General features: G+C 48.9%; 1 protein-coding gene across 1 annotated transcript in view; it reads left to right on the plus strand.

Annotated features, from left to right (window-relative positions):
• The window catches only part of HSPA12A (heat shock protein family A (Hsp70) member 12A), a 69,230-nt gene extending 57,945 nt beyond the window's left edge, over positions 1–11,285 (plus strand). Inside the window, exons 8-12 of the mRNA XM_033842415.2 lie at positions 3,300–3,386; positions 3,968–4,072; positions 5,025–5,283; positions 5,962–6,065; positions 6,999–11,285. Of these exons, the coding sequence (XP_033698306.1) occupies positions 3,300–3,386; positions 3,968–4,072; positions 5,025–5,283; positions 5,962–6,065; positions 6,999–7,636 (1,193 nt within the window). The 3' untranslated portion in view covers positions 7,637–11,285. The remainder of the gene's footprint in view (positions 1–3,299; positions 3,387–3,967; positions 4,073–5,024; positions 5,284–5,961; positions 6,066–6,998) is intronic.
• The last annotated feature ends 1,226 nt before the right edge of the window (positions 11,286–12,511 follow it).

The following is a 12,511-nucleotide window of genomic DNA, read 5'->3' on the forward strand; positions in this document are numbered from 1 at the left end:
CTCTCTATGAACTGATTCTTAATCTCATCCCACTTGCTTGTTATTAATTCCTCCGTTAAGATTGTTGATTTATTGCTGACTCACTCACTGGGGCCGCTTCGTGTGTGATGAGCTCAGTATGTGTCTTAACTGTAAACCTGGCGAGAGTTGAAGCTAGAGATGGAAAGGGCTGACGTGTCCTGAGGGGCTGATGCTCGTTTAGCTGTGGGAAGGAGCATCGCCCATGGAGACCCGGGATGGGCATTTTAAGGGCCTTCTTCTCTTTAATGTTTACTATATGCAAGTTGCTCACAATCTTGTGCCTCAGGACTGTTTTCCCTGGAATGCAGGGTTCCGTCGGTCTGTCCAGGACCACGGAGTCTGCAGATACCCTGGATCACTCACAGCCACGTGAGTGAGCATGGAAGCTGATGGGAGCCGGGGAGGTGGCGCTGTGCGCCCCAGCTCTGAGCTCTGTGCCCGGGTGAGGGCTCCGAGGACAGAAAGCCCCCCATCGCCCAAGCCCGTCTCCATCCTGCCCTGCAAGGCCCAGGCCCAGGAGGAGAGGGATGCCATCAGTGAGGACGGTCACCAGTTGGTCCCAAGCTTTTCTTGGTCCTCTTCCCAACGCCTGTCTCTGCACTGCCTGGGGTGCTGGGGCCCAGGCTCACACTTCGCAGGCACACATTCTTCCTGCCCAGACAGGCCTCTCTTCCTCTTCCCAGGGTGACTCTGCCCCGGCAGCCACTGCTCTTCATTTTGAACCCAGGGTGGAGGCGTCTGTTAACCTCAGCCACAAGACAGTGGCAGGAAGTTCGCTTGTCCCCAGGCTGCTGCCTCAGCCTGCTGGGGCCACGTGTTCACACCCTGGATCTGATTCACCCAGAATGAATGGAAACGGGCTTCCCCTCAAGTTTGAGGGCTTGATTTGCCTTTTTCTCACAATGCTTGGCCTCCCCATCGTGCCAAGGCTGGCCTCACCGCTAACTAAATCCAATGCATTCATGTTTTAAATACTCAGGATGATCTCGTTATTTACATTTCCTTCTTCATTGTTGTAACTGGAAAAAAGAGGAGTGACTGACTGGGCTCTGTATTTCATATGCTGGTTCTTTCGCCATTGTTCATAAACAGCAGCTCATGTCAGAATTAGCTAATTCAACACGGCATTGACGCTTCTTAAGTATAACATTCACATTTGAGGGGGGAATTGTTTTGAATGCTTGCCTTCCCCAAGAGCTCAGTTTTCGCTTCCCTTTCTTTACCATATCCTACCTACCTTCACACTGCTGTGTCTGTGTCCTGTGCCTTGTGGGATTTACTGTTGTTTCCTGTGCTCAGAGGGGTGTCTTTGGTTTTTGAAATCCTCAAATTGTTGGCCACCATCCCTCAGAGGGGCAGTGAGACAGGGGTTCTATCTCAGCGTTGCTTTACGGTGGGAACCTGTCTCCCGGAAGGACGGGGTGCTTGCTATGTGCCGAGGCCTGGCAGAGCACTTAATCCGGGATACCCAGGATGGCATTAATACCCTGAGACCCCCTGGCTGTTTTCTGCCCTCCGATGCTCCTCCCTGATGGACTCCCAGTGGCCACCACTGAGGAGACCAGAGCTGGCACTCTGCCTCCAGCACTGCAGGGTTTGCTGTCGGTATTATTTTACTCCAAAAAGACTTAACGAGATTAGAAAAAAAAAAAAGACTTAACGAGATTAGAGATTACATTTTTCTCAATCTTGGGCTTAATTTGCCCGAAAAATGAGATAATTTTTTGAAGCTTAGAACATGTTTTATTAGCCTCACTAGGATGTTTATTATGAATGCCATTTCCTTAGTCATCTAGATTGTTTTAGAAAACCAGTGCCCACTACGAGGTGTGCAATATAAGTTCACCTGGAGCCGGTGTTGGGAACAGCAGAGAAGCCCTGCGTTTGGAGATCCCTCCCAGGCCTGCGGGAACTCTTTAATCGGGATGGGGGGGGGTGGGGGGGGGCGGCCTCTCTGCTCTAAACCAGAGCCTGAGGAACTTAAGGCTGGCCCGATGTTTGCCATTCTAATCCCCAGAGAAGATGTTTTGCAAACACTGTGCTCCTTGCTGAAGGAGGCTGGAGGGTCAAGGGTTCTTTATTGGATAACCAGCAACAGATGGATTTGTAGGGCTTAGAGACTAAAAAAAATTGGTCGGGAGGACACTTGTGGGATGGGACAGCGAGTGGTGGACAGAGCCTTCGTCTGTAAAGCCAGGATTGCTCTAAACTGTTCATTGTAGTGATCATTTGTTGGGTTCCCAGTCTCACACTTGGTGCTTTGCCTTCCTTATCACTTGCTGTGTGCCTGGTGTCACAGTGGGTGCTGAGGATAAATCAGACGGCTGGTCCCTGCTCTGCCTGTGAGAGACGTTAAGTGATTTGCCCAAATTCCCATCGTGCCGGTGCTCTGCTGCTTCCCAGGCTCCCTCTCACAGCACCTTTCTCACCTCTTAACATTCGTATTCTGCTCTTTCAGACTTCACTCTAAATTGTTAAATCTCAAAGGCAGAGGGGGTCCGTGGCCTGAGGGTTAATTTCAGGCTGCAAGACAGAGTCGTGGGAACTGCAAGTCCCTTGACCTCCCTGACCTGGTTTCCTCGTCTGAACACAGGGCGATATGATTTGTGCCTGTCCGCCTCACGGGGCTGTCAGGAGGCCTGCGGGGCAAGAAATACCCATGCGAGTCACAGCCCCTGAGTACTCCGAGCCACCCCCAGGTTGTCCCGCGGTGTGCAGGAAAAAGGCAGCGCCGACTTTTCTAGGTTCAGCCGTGCCACCTTGCGGCTGAAGCGCCACCTTGTGGCTGAAGAGCATGTCGACTTCAACGGGGTCTGGAAAGGGCTCCTGGCCGTTTATCCAGGATCCAGATTAGGAAAACATACCCCGCATTCCTTCTATCAGACAAAGCTGCTTGATGTGAAATTATTTAGCCAAGCGCACTGAAGGCTGCTTGGCAGACAGCCTCCTCACTGGGGCAGCAAAGCCAGGAAATTGGCCTATTTTATGCGCATTCCCCTGAAAGTGTCCCTGGAGGAAGGGAATCTCATCAGGGTGAGCTTTTCAGCAGGGCATTGGCCAGAGCTGCCAGGCAGATGAATAGATGAAGGCTGGTGGAAATAGCTACTTGCTCTGGAAGAGCTGACTCTGTCATTCCCTATGTTGCATTTATGTAATCGTTTTGATCAAGTATCGCCAAATGTTCTGTTCCTAAACCCCCCAGGCTCTTTTACCTCCACTGACTGCCAGCTTTTTCATGTTTTCTTACCCGTCGTTATTTTCTTTCTGTTGGCCACTAGCCAAGGAACACACACGACGTAATCGGCAGAGTCGAACCTTTTTGGTGGAGAATGTCATAGGAGAAATCTGGTCCGAGCTGGAGGAAGGTAGCATCCTTAAACGTCCTTTGCCCCTGCTGGATTGTGTGTGTGTGTGGGGGGGGGGGGGCGGGGGCTGCTGGCAAAAATGCATTTCTATTTGTTCCTTTTGTACTTCTGGAAAATGTTCCAGATCAGTTGGTTTTACAGACCACTCACCCAGGGAGAGCTCTTTTTGGAGCTGTAATTTTGCATGTTCTAAAACCATATAGGTTCTTCAGAAGAAAAGTAGGAATTGGAACTCACCAGTTCCAGAGTGAGTCTTGTGCTAAACAGCAGGTCATTTGATGGTGCTATTAACTTGGCAGGAAGTGGTCCACACGTGTCAGGTATGCAGCAGCGCATGACCTGAATGCTTTAGTCCTAAAGGTTCACTCATCTGGGTTCATCATCCATGCTAACCGGCACTTCTGGGCAGACACTATCTCATCTCTTTAGTCATGAATAACTCACTGTGTGGCTAATTAGCAAAACTGTTGTACTAATGAGTGTTGATGGTGCTTAGCTGGGTGCACCAAGTCATCCTGGCAGCTTGTTCCAGGACGTGATGGACAAGTGGTCTGTATAAAGGTTGGTTGTTTTTGTACCAGGTGACAAGTATGTGGTAGTGGACAGTGGCGGTGGCACCGTAGACCTGACAGTCCACCAGATACGGTTACCGGAGGGACACCTTAAAGAACTGTACAAAGCAACAGGTAAGCCTGAGAAAATGAGAAAAATGGCTAATTTTCTCATACCTGAGCTGTTTTACCCATTTCAGATTTCTCTCAGTATCTCATTCTTTCAGTGCCATCAGCATGTGGAATTACAGGCAGTGGAGGATACGGATGCATGAGACCAGAGAGCAAAATGCAGTTAAATGGGGCTTCCCTGGTGGTGCGGTGGTTGAGAGTCCGCCGCCAAGGCAGGGGACACGGGTTCGTGCCCCGGTCCGGGAGGATCCCACATGCCGCGCGCGGAGCGGCTGGGCCCATGAGCCATGGCCGCTGAGCCTGTGCGTGCGGAACCTGTGCTCTGCGGCGGGAGAGGCCACAACAGTGAGAGGCCCGCGTACTGCAAAAAAAAAAAAAAAAAAAAAAATTGCAGTTAAATGGCCTTTAAAACACAAACCACCATAACTTGGGTTTGGGCATAAAGTGAGCCTGTTTCAGATCCTGGCCACTATCGTCACCTGTGATTTGGTTAAGCTTTCTAGGGAGGTCCCACGATGCCTGGTCTTGATTCAAGATCATCAAACCAAAGAACATTCTCTTCTTCTTGGTGGGGTGGGGATGAATCATTAGTAGATCACAGGGACTAAGTGAGGTCTGCTGGTTTTCCAGACACTGTCCTTGGATTTCCTGGGTGGGAAGACCATGATGCCCCTAGTTAGTTAAATGTATTGATTTTATTTAAAATGTAATTGATTTTAAACAGATTGTTGACGAGTGATTTCTGTAGGAAAGTTTCTCCACGTGGAATGAGAAGAACCTAAGGGTTTTAAAGTGTAAGTAAAAACGCATAGCTGCGGTCTGCTGGCTAAGTGGGTCCAAGGCTGTGCTGCTGTCTTTGAGCAGAGCTCAGAACCCAGGGCAGGCTGCTTCTCAGACGCCGGCTTCCATTTCTGGCCGTTGTTAACAGTGGTCTCCCTTTGTGTCCTTGACTCAGGTGGACCCTACGGATCTTTAGGAGTAGATTATGAATTTGAAAAGCTTCTGTGTAAAATATTCGGGGAGGATTTTATCGAGCAATTCAAAATCAAGCGTCCTGCGGCCTGGGTTGACTTAATGATTGCATTCGAGTCTCGCAAAAGGGCAGCTGCCCCGGACCGAACTAACCCTCTGAATATCACCCTGCCCTTTTCCTTCATTGACTACTACAAGAAGTTCCGTGGGCACAGCGTGGAGCACGCCTTGAGGAAGAGCAAGTGAGCTGGGCTCATGTTTGGCTCGGGACAGTCTGGGGGGTAGAATGTGTTCGTGGGGAGGAGGAAGGTGGTGTGGACTCTGAGTTCCAATCCGACACACTTGCTGTGTGACCTTGGGCAAGTGACTCAACTTTTTTGTTCCTTGGTTTTTTCACCTGGAAAATGGGCATGATAATTGCACTTACCTCAAAGGGTTGTTGTGAGGATGAAATGTATTCATATATGCTTAGCACAATGCCTGAGACCTGGAAAATACTACCTCTGTGTCAGCTATGATTACGCACTAAAAAGATAAGCTGTGTGAAATCAGGGAAGTTTGTCTGGGGCCCCAGTGTCTACAACAGGACCTGATGCATGGGTAGTAGGTGCTCGGCAAATATTTGTTGAATTATTTATCACCCTGCCTTCTGCACTAGACTTTGGCTTCCACTGTCTCAGGGGAATGTTGGCCACAGGCAAAAGCAAAGAGAAACAAAAGAGGTTATGCCTTAGCTTTGAAGCTTCTAAGAGTCTAGGTCCTGGTGGTTTAGTGTATTTCTAAGGGTTTTTTGGACTTTCAAGCCCGCTTCAGCCCCCTCGGATGTGACAACCATTCTACCAGGGCCCGTGACTATGCAGGTTAGCCCGGGTATCCTTTATACACTCACCGCTCGTTCTCTCTCTGCCATGCCTCCACAGTGTGGATTTTGTGAAGTGGTCCTCGCAGGGGATGCTGAGGATGAGTCCAGATGCCATGAATGCCCTTTTTAAGCCGACCATTGATAGCATCATTGAGCATCTCCGTAAGTGATCAGCCAGGGCTCGGCCACTCAGTGGCCAAGAATGGGGACTGATGTTTCCAATATCACCAACCAGTGTATGTGAAGTCAGGATGGCAGGGGGTCTGGGTCTTGGAGCCGCAGGCCAGGGCCCCGGCAGGAGTGGGCAGGGCCTGGGCATGCATGAGGGCGGTTGCTGGGCACTGGCTGTGGATCCCTCACCTCAGGTACTGCAAAGCAGCCCAGAGCCTGTTCTCACTTGGGCTTCCATTTGGCTTCAAAAGTCAGAGAGGCAGGAGATCTAAAGCGATATTATCATCGAGTGACAGGCCTTAGGGAATGGATGGTCTTTGCTGTATCAGAACAAATTAGAAATCACAACCTCTGCTAGGGAGGAGGAACTGTTGTGTAAACCAAAGAAAGGTCTCCCACAAGAGAGCAAACGGAATCTGGCCGTGCACTTAACCTGCTCCCTCAGGGGCCCTCGCCCAGGGACAAACAGTAGGCTCACCAGGGGCCTCTTTCAGTGTCCAGGCCCTCCACACACTTCCCACCCTGCACCTACACAGTCAGAACTCCTAGAGGTGGGATGGGAATTTTATGAAAACCAAAGAATAATATTGATAACAGCCTGCCTTAACAGAGCCGCAGGTTTGGAGAGGGCAAGGGGTATTCATTTATGTGTAACAAAGAACTACGTAAACTGATCACTGTCTAGCTGTTAAAATAAGTTTCTGCTTAGCAGTAGCTTTGGTTTTTATTCCTGAACATATTGATGTACAAACCCCTCCTTTCTTTAAAAGATTGGCTCTACAAAAATATTCCGTTCAACAAGGTCAGACTAAGCCTGTCCTCCAGCTGGCCCAAGCGGCTTTGTCCATTCTCCACATTCTCAGGCCACCCAATCCCCCCCTGGCTTTTGGTGACAGGTCTCTGTCCATTACTCTTCCCTTTCAGGGGACCTGTTTCAGAAGCCGGAAGTGTCCACGGTCAAGTTCCTCTTCCTGGTGGGCGGCTTCGCCGAGGCGCCCCTCCTGCAGCAGGCGGTGCAGGCTGCCTTCGGCGACCAGTGCCGTATCATCATCCCCCAGGACGTGGGCCTCACCATCCTCAAGGGCGCCGTCCTCTTCGGCCTGGACCCCACTGTCATCAAGGTGCGCCGGTCCCCGCTCACCTACGGGGTTGGGGTGCTGAACCGCTACGTGGAGGGCAAGCACCCGCCCGAGAAGCTGCTGGTGAAGGACGGCACTCGCTGGTGCACTGACGTCTTCGACAAGTTCATCTCCGCTGACCAGTCCGTGGCCCTGGGCGAGCTGGTCAAGCGCAGCTACACCCCGGCCAAGCCCTCCCAGCTGGTCATTGTCATCAACATCTATAGCTCTGAGCTCGACAACGTGAGCTTCATCACCGACCCCGGGGTGAAGAAGTGCGGCACGCTGCGCCTCGATCTCACGGGGACCAGCGGCACTGCCGTGCCCACCCGCAGGGAGATCCAGACGCTCATGCAGTTCGGGGACACTGAGATCAAGGCCACGGCCGTGGATGTAGCCACTTCCAAGAGCGTCAAGGTTGGGATCGACTTCTTAAATTACTAACTGGCCCTCCCCGCCGCCTGTCCCCCTGGGCTCAGCTCACCTGCATCTGCTGACCTCAACCCTGACTGTTCTTTCCCTGCCCTTGACCCTAGCCATCACCCGTCTGAATTTCAGCAGGGAAGATGAGAACAGCCAGGGCTAGAAATAATTAGGGATTTTTGAGGGCACACTGGAGTCAGAAAAACTGTTGGCAGTGAAGATGGAGGTGGGGAAATAAGGAATTTGAGGATCCCAGAAAAGCAGCTAGTGTTCATAGGTACGAAGTGGTGAAACCCCCCCCCCACCCCCCGCCGCCCCACAAGGGAATCAGTACATTTCTGCAGCAGTGATCGGGCTTGGGTCGAAGAGATCTCCCTTATGGAGAACTTAGGATGCCCTGTCGTGATCCTTCCAGATTTGAAATAAGATCTTTGAGCCAGGAGGAGATTCTTCATCTCTCTTGAGACTTTTCTTTTTTACATGTTTTGGATGGCAGTCGCTTATAAAATGCCATCCATCTGCAGTTAATTTCTTTTCATCATGGTGTGATTAAAAGTGATGATTCACCGGGAACTTGGAGGGTTTTTAGCTGGTGGGAGAAGACTGCCTACACTGGGCGCTATTTTAGGTTCTCATAATTTAAATTCCAGAAAGGGTTAGTGAAGAATAACTGTAGCTTCAGCTAATCCACTAGGATTTGTGAGTGGGAGAGCTGACACCTCGACTTTTCAGCAGGTAAAAATTTGCTTCGAGGGAAATGGATATTGAGCTAGTGACATATCCCCAATTATATGCTGTGATAGAACTCCCCAAAGGCCAAATCCTGATTTCTGAATTCATAAGTAATCTGCATTAACCTTCGTAGGATTCTGTGTGAGAAAATGAAGTTGCAGGTTGCCTCCTTCACATCACCAAGCCCGGGAGTCCGGAACAGCCCCTCCCCTTGACAGGCACACGTATCTTAAACTAACTCCCTCCTCCCTGCTTGCCCTCATCTCCCTAAGAGATTTGGCCATTTATTTCCACATTTTGAAAAGAATACATTGGTGATACCTGGGCAGAGAATCTGTTTAACGAAATGTTTCATTTAAAATCTTCAGTTTTAAAACTAGAACTGAAGATTCTATCTAAAGGCATTCAGAGATCTGTACTTAGTGAATGAAGCTGGGTTTTTTCAAAGCAGATCTGTGGATCTCCCGCGCAAGAACTGCCTGGGCGCTTCTGAAATACAGGTTCCTGGATTCTGTCCCTTTTATGAACTCAAGTCTTGGAGAGGGGAACCAGAATCTGCAATTTTTAGTAAATGCCACAGGGGACTGTGGTTCAGTTGGAATTTGAAAACTCCTATCTTTAGGGTTTTGGAAAGCTGGGGCCCAGACCAGAGCCTGCAGCTTCCAGTTGGGTTCCCTTAGGGAGTGAGTCTGCAAGTGAAGAACCACAATCCCACACGTTGCCCTCTTGTGAGTGGGGCTGGAGCTCCAGCTGGCTTGGGGAGGGCGCTTTTAACCTTCTTGTGAGTGGGGCTGGAGCTCCAGCTGGCTCGGGGAGGGCGCTTTTAACCTTCACAGGAAGGGCCCGGGGAGGAAAAAGATTGGAAGAAAGGCAGCCTCAGAATGGGGCTGAGGAACCAACGGGTGTGTGTGTCCGCTCTCCATCCTTCCCCACTTGCAAAGCCAGTCTTCAACATTCAGGAGCCAACTGAGGAAAAGCATCAAGAACCTGACTCAGCCCCTGTGATCTGTTCAAAGCTGTCTTTTCCACCTGCTGGAGTTAACTCGATTTTAAATCACCAGAGGCATGCATAACGAATGAGGGGAGGGTGGATGACTCAGCCACTAACTTTGAATACTTGGATTCACAAACCCATTATCATATGCAGATTTTAAATAGCATTTCCAACTTCATGCTAAGTGTCTTCTTTTTCCCATCGCTTGCTGCAGAATTCCCTACTAGAACGTGAAACACTGACAAACCCAGAACTAGAGGATGCTGGTCACATACTTAGTAGCGGGGTTTCGCATCGAGACACAGATGTGGCTCTAGGGTTCTCTCGCTGCCTGCTCGGCTTCAAAAGCTAAATGTCATGGGTCTGTCTTTGGTGTTGCCAGCCATACTCTACAAACAAGACTTTTCCATTCAGTTATAAGTAATATAATTTTATGTACATATAATATTAGAAAATTGTACAGAATCTTGATTTCTACAATGCGCTCTTGTTAAAAAAAAAAGGGAAAAGGCTCTTTGAATTTTGTTGATGACATTGCTGCCTTTAAGTTTCCATGGTTTCATTTCTTAATTGTGCTTACTAGACATTGATTTGTACTGAGGCTAAGCTATGGACTGTGTGCGCAGACTGAGCAACAGACAGAGGTGCCTGGGGTCAGAATCCTCTACGAAACAGACCGGCTGGATTGACAGCTCCATCAGACCTTTCTACACACACATCCTTCCCAAAGGTTCACAGTTTATATTTAAAGGTGCATAATAATGTATCGATTCTCCTGAACTGTCTTTGAGAGCTGAACGTTCTGGTTCTGTAAGCCATGTGACTGTGCAGAAAAACCTCCGAAAACTCTGTGTCCCTGCAGGGTTGTCAGCGTCTCCTTGTGGGGCGAAGCAGTCACTCTGAAGGCAAAGTGTGATGTTTTCAGGACACCAGCATCAAAGGGAGGAATCAGGTGGTACACAAATCCAGCTTTTCTACTGGATTAAGTGTAAGTGTGAGTAATAGAGTCAAGTCCTTTTCTTGGCTAATGTAAGGCCTTTCCCATCTTGCATTAAGGATGTCTCCTTGTCTATTTCTCTTAAATGAAACGGTTGAAATTTGCAATGTTGGCAAAAAGATGATGGAGAGGGGGTGATGATTTTACTGGATTTTCTTCTGCTCCAGAGATGCAGCCCTGATAGTCAGACTCTTAGAGGGAATCCTCAAATCCACCCCTTCTCCCCTTCCCCCCCACAGAAATATTCTAGAGTAAGAACACTGGATAGGTACATGTGGACACATTTTCTAATCTTAGAAAGTTTCTAAAAGGCCCGTTGTCTTAACACATCACTCAGTTGTCCCTGGCGTATTATCTGAGGTTCAAGTTTCTTGGAAGCAGAACTGTCAAAGGGTTTCCTTTGTAACTTCCCTTTCTGTACACAGCAGGCATTAATAAATGTTGAATGTCAGACAAGAATGTCACATGGACAAGAGAGGAAAGAGGAAACATACAAGCGTTTCTGCAGACCGATGGCTAAGATGAATCCAGATTACAGAGCCTGCCCTACCCCTAGAATGTTATTTAGATCAAGTTTAGCTTTTAGAGTCCAGGTCTGGTTAATTGCCAGGGTGGCAAAGAATCGCATGCACCTATATAAACAGGAGTCAAAATGCATTATTAGCTGAAGATCGAATCACACATTGTAGAGATGAAATAGCTGTGATTAAGCTGCGTATTTATGCTGGGAAATGGCTGAAGTGGGTGACTAGTATAAAAGTTGTTGGCCATAACATCGTATCTCTTATCGGCTTGGAATATGGAAATATATTCTAAAATAACAGCCACTGGGGTCTTGTTCACTATAAATTCGAACTTCACAGAACGTGGCAGCAATTCACAATCTGACTGTATCTGCAAACTGTCTTCACAGATGTCTAATAAAGCAAAACTCTGGATCTCATGTGGCCCAGACTTCTTTTGTGCACTCTGAATTTGTAAATGGAATTATAGATACATTACTGACTTTCCCCTCTGCCCCATCTCAGATGGAAATTGATTTTCAGGTCTTTTCCTAGGTGTTGCAAGCTTTATTAACTTTCATTCCAATAAGACTGGCTCCTCTGTTCACTGGGAACCAAGCCTCCATGGACATCCACGAACCCCTTTTCCCTTGAAGCCAAAGAAAGCAGCCTTGCCAGAGAGAAGGCAGATAAGCCACAGTGACAACGGACAACTCCACTGCACCCAAATGAAGGTCATTAAAAAAAAAAAAGCAGAAGGCCAAGGACTGATGCCTTGTCCTCTGGTATCCTAGCAGGCACAACTGGCTGGCCGCTGCATCTAGGGCCTTGGGTTTATTCCAGGCTCTATGTCTGGGTCACCCCTCCAGAGTTGGCTCTAGGAGTTTCTGGATAGTCTGAGGCGGGCCCTAGGACCTCGAGGGAGGTATAAATGGCTTCTTCCCAAGTGGGTAGCTACACCAGCTTTCATCTGAAGTTTAGTTCCCATGAGGAGAGGTCGGGAAGGCCAGGATGTACAGTCAAACAAACGTGTATTGCAGAGTAGAGCCAGCAGGCAGTGTGGCTGCCGTTTCCTCATCTGTAGGGAGCGGCTGGGACTAGCCGTCTGTAAAGGCCACTCAATCCCTGGATCTGGGTCACACGGTGGGCATCTTGGTTTTGTCGACTTAAAATGCACAATGTGAGAGTTGAGAGCTAAGTTTCACTTGGGACAAAATGAGGGCTATAGCCCGGGGGACAGCATTTCAGATAGTTCTGAGAAACTGCTCTGAAGAGGTGGGGGGGGGGAGTCAGTATACATGTGATTCTGGTGAAGAGGGAGTCCATGCAATCAGGCATATATTTTTTGCAGGTTTCTGCTAGTCGTGAGGAGCGGACGTCACCATGAAGGATTTTAGTGCTTTTCTAAATACGAGGAGATGCAAGAATTAGGCTCATAAAATAAAATCGGCTCCTGAAAATATCTAACTCTCTGAAGACCTGTTGGGCCAGTTCTTCCCAGAGCACAGAGGGCCTCTTTTCTGCTCTCCACCCTGAACTCCTTTCAGGGGGTGTTGAAAGTCAGCAACTTCAGCAGCTCCTGAATTAATCCTTGTGGATGGCAAGTGCCCATGGCAAGTGTCAATTTGTAGTTGACAGTTTCAGTCCACTGAGATGAAGGCTCATCTCCC

Source organism: Tursiops truncatus, chromosome 16 (genome assembly GCF_011762595.2).
Source record: "Tursiops truncatus isolate mTurTru1 chromosome 16, mTurTru1.mat.Y, whole genome shotgun sequence".
Lineage (NCBI taxonomy): Eukaryota > Metazoa > Chordata > Mammalia > Artiodactyla > Delphinidae > Tursiops > Tursiops truncatus.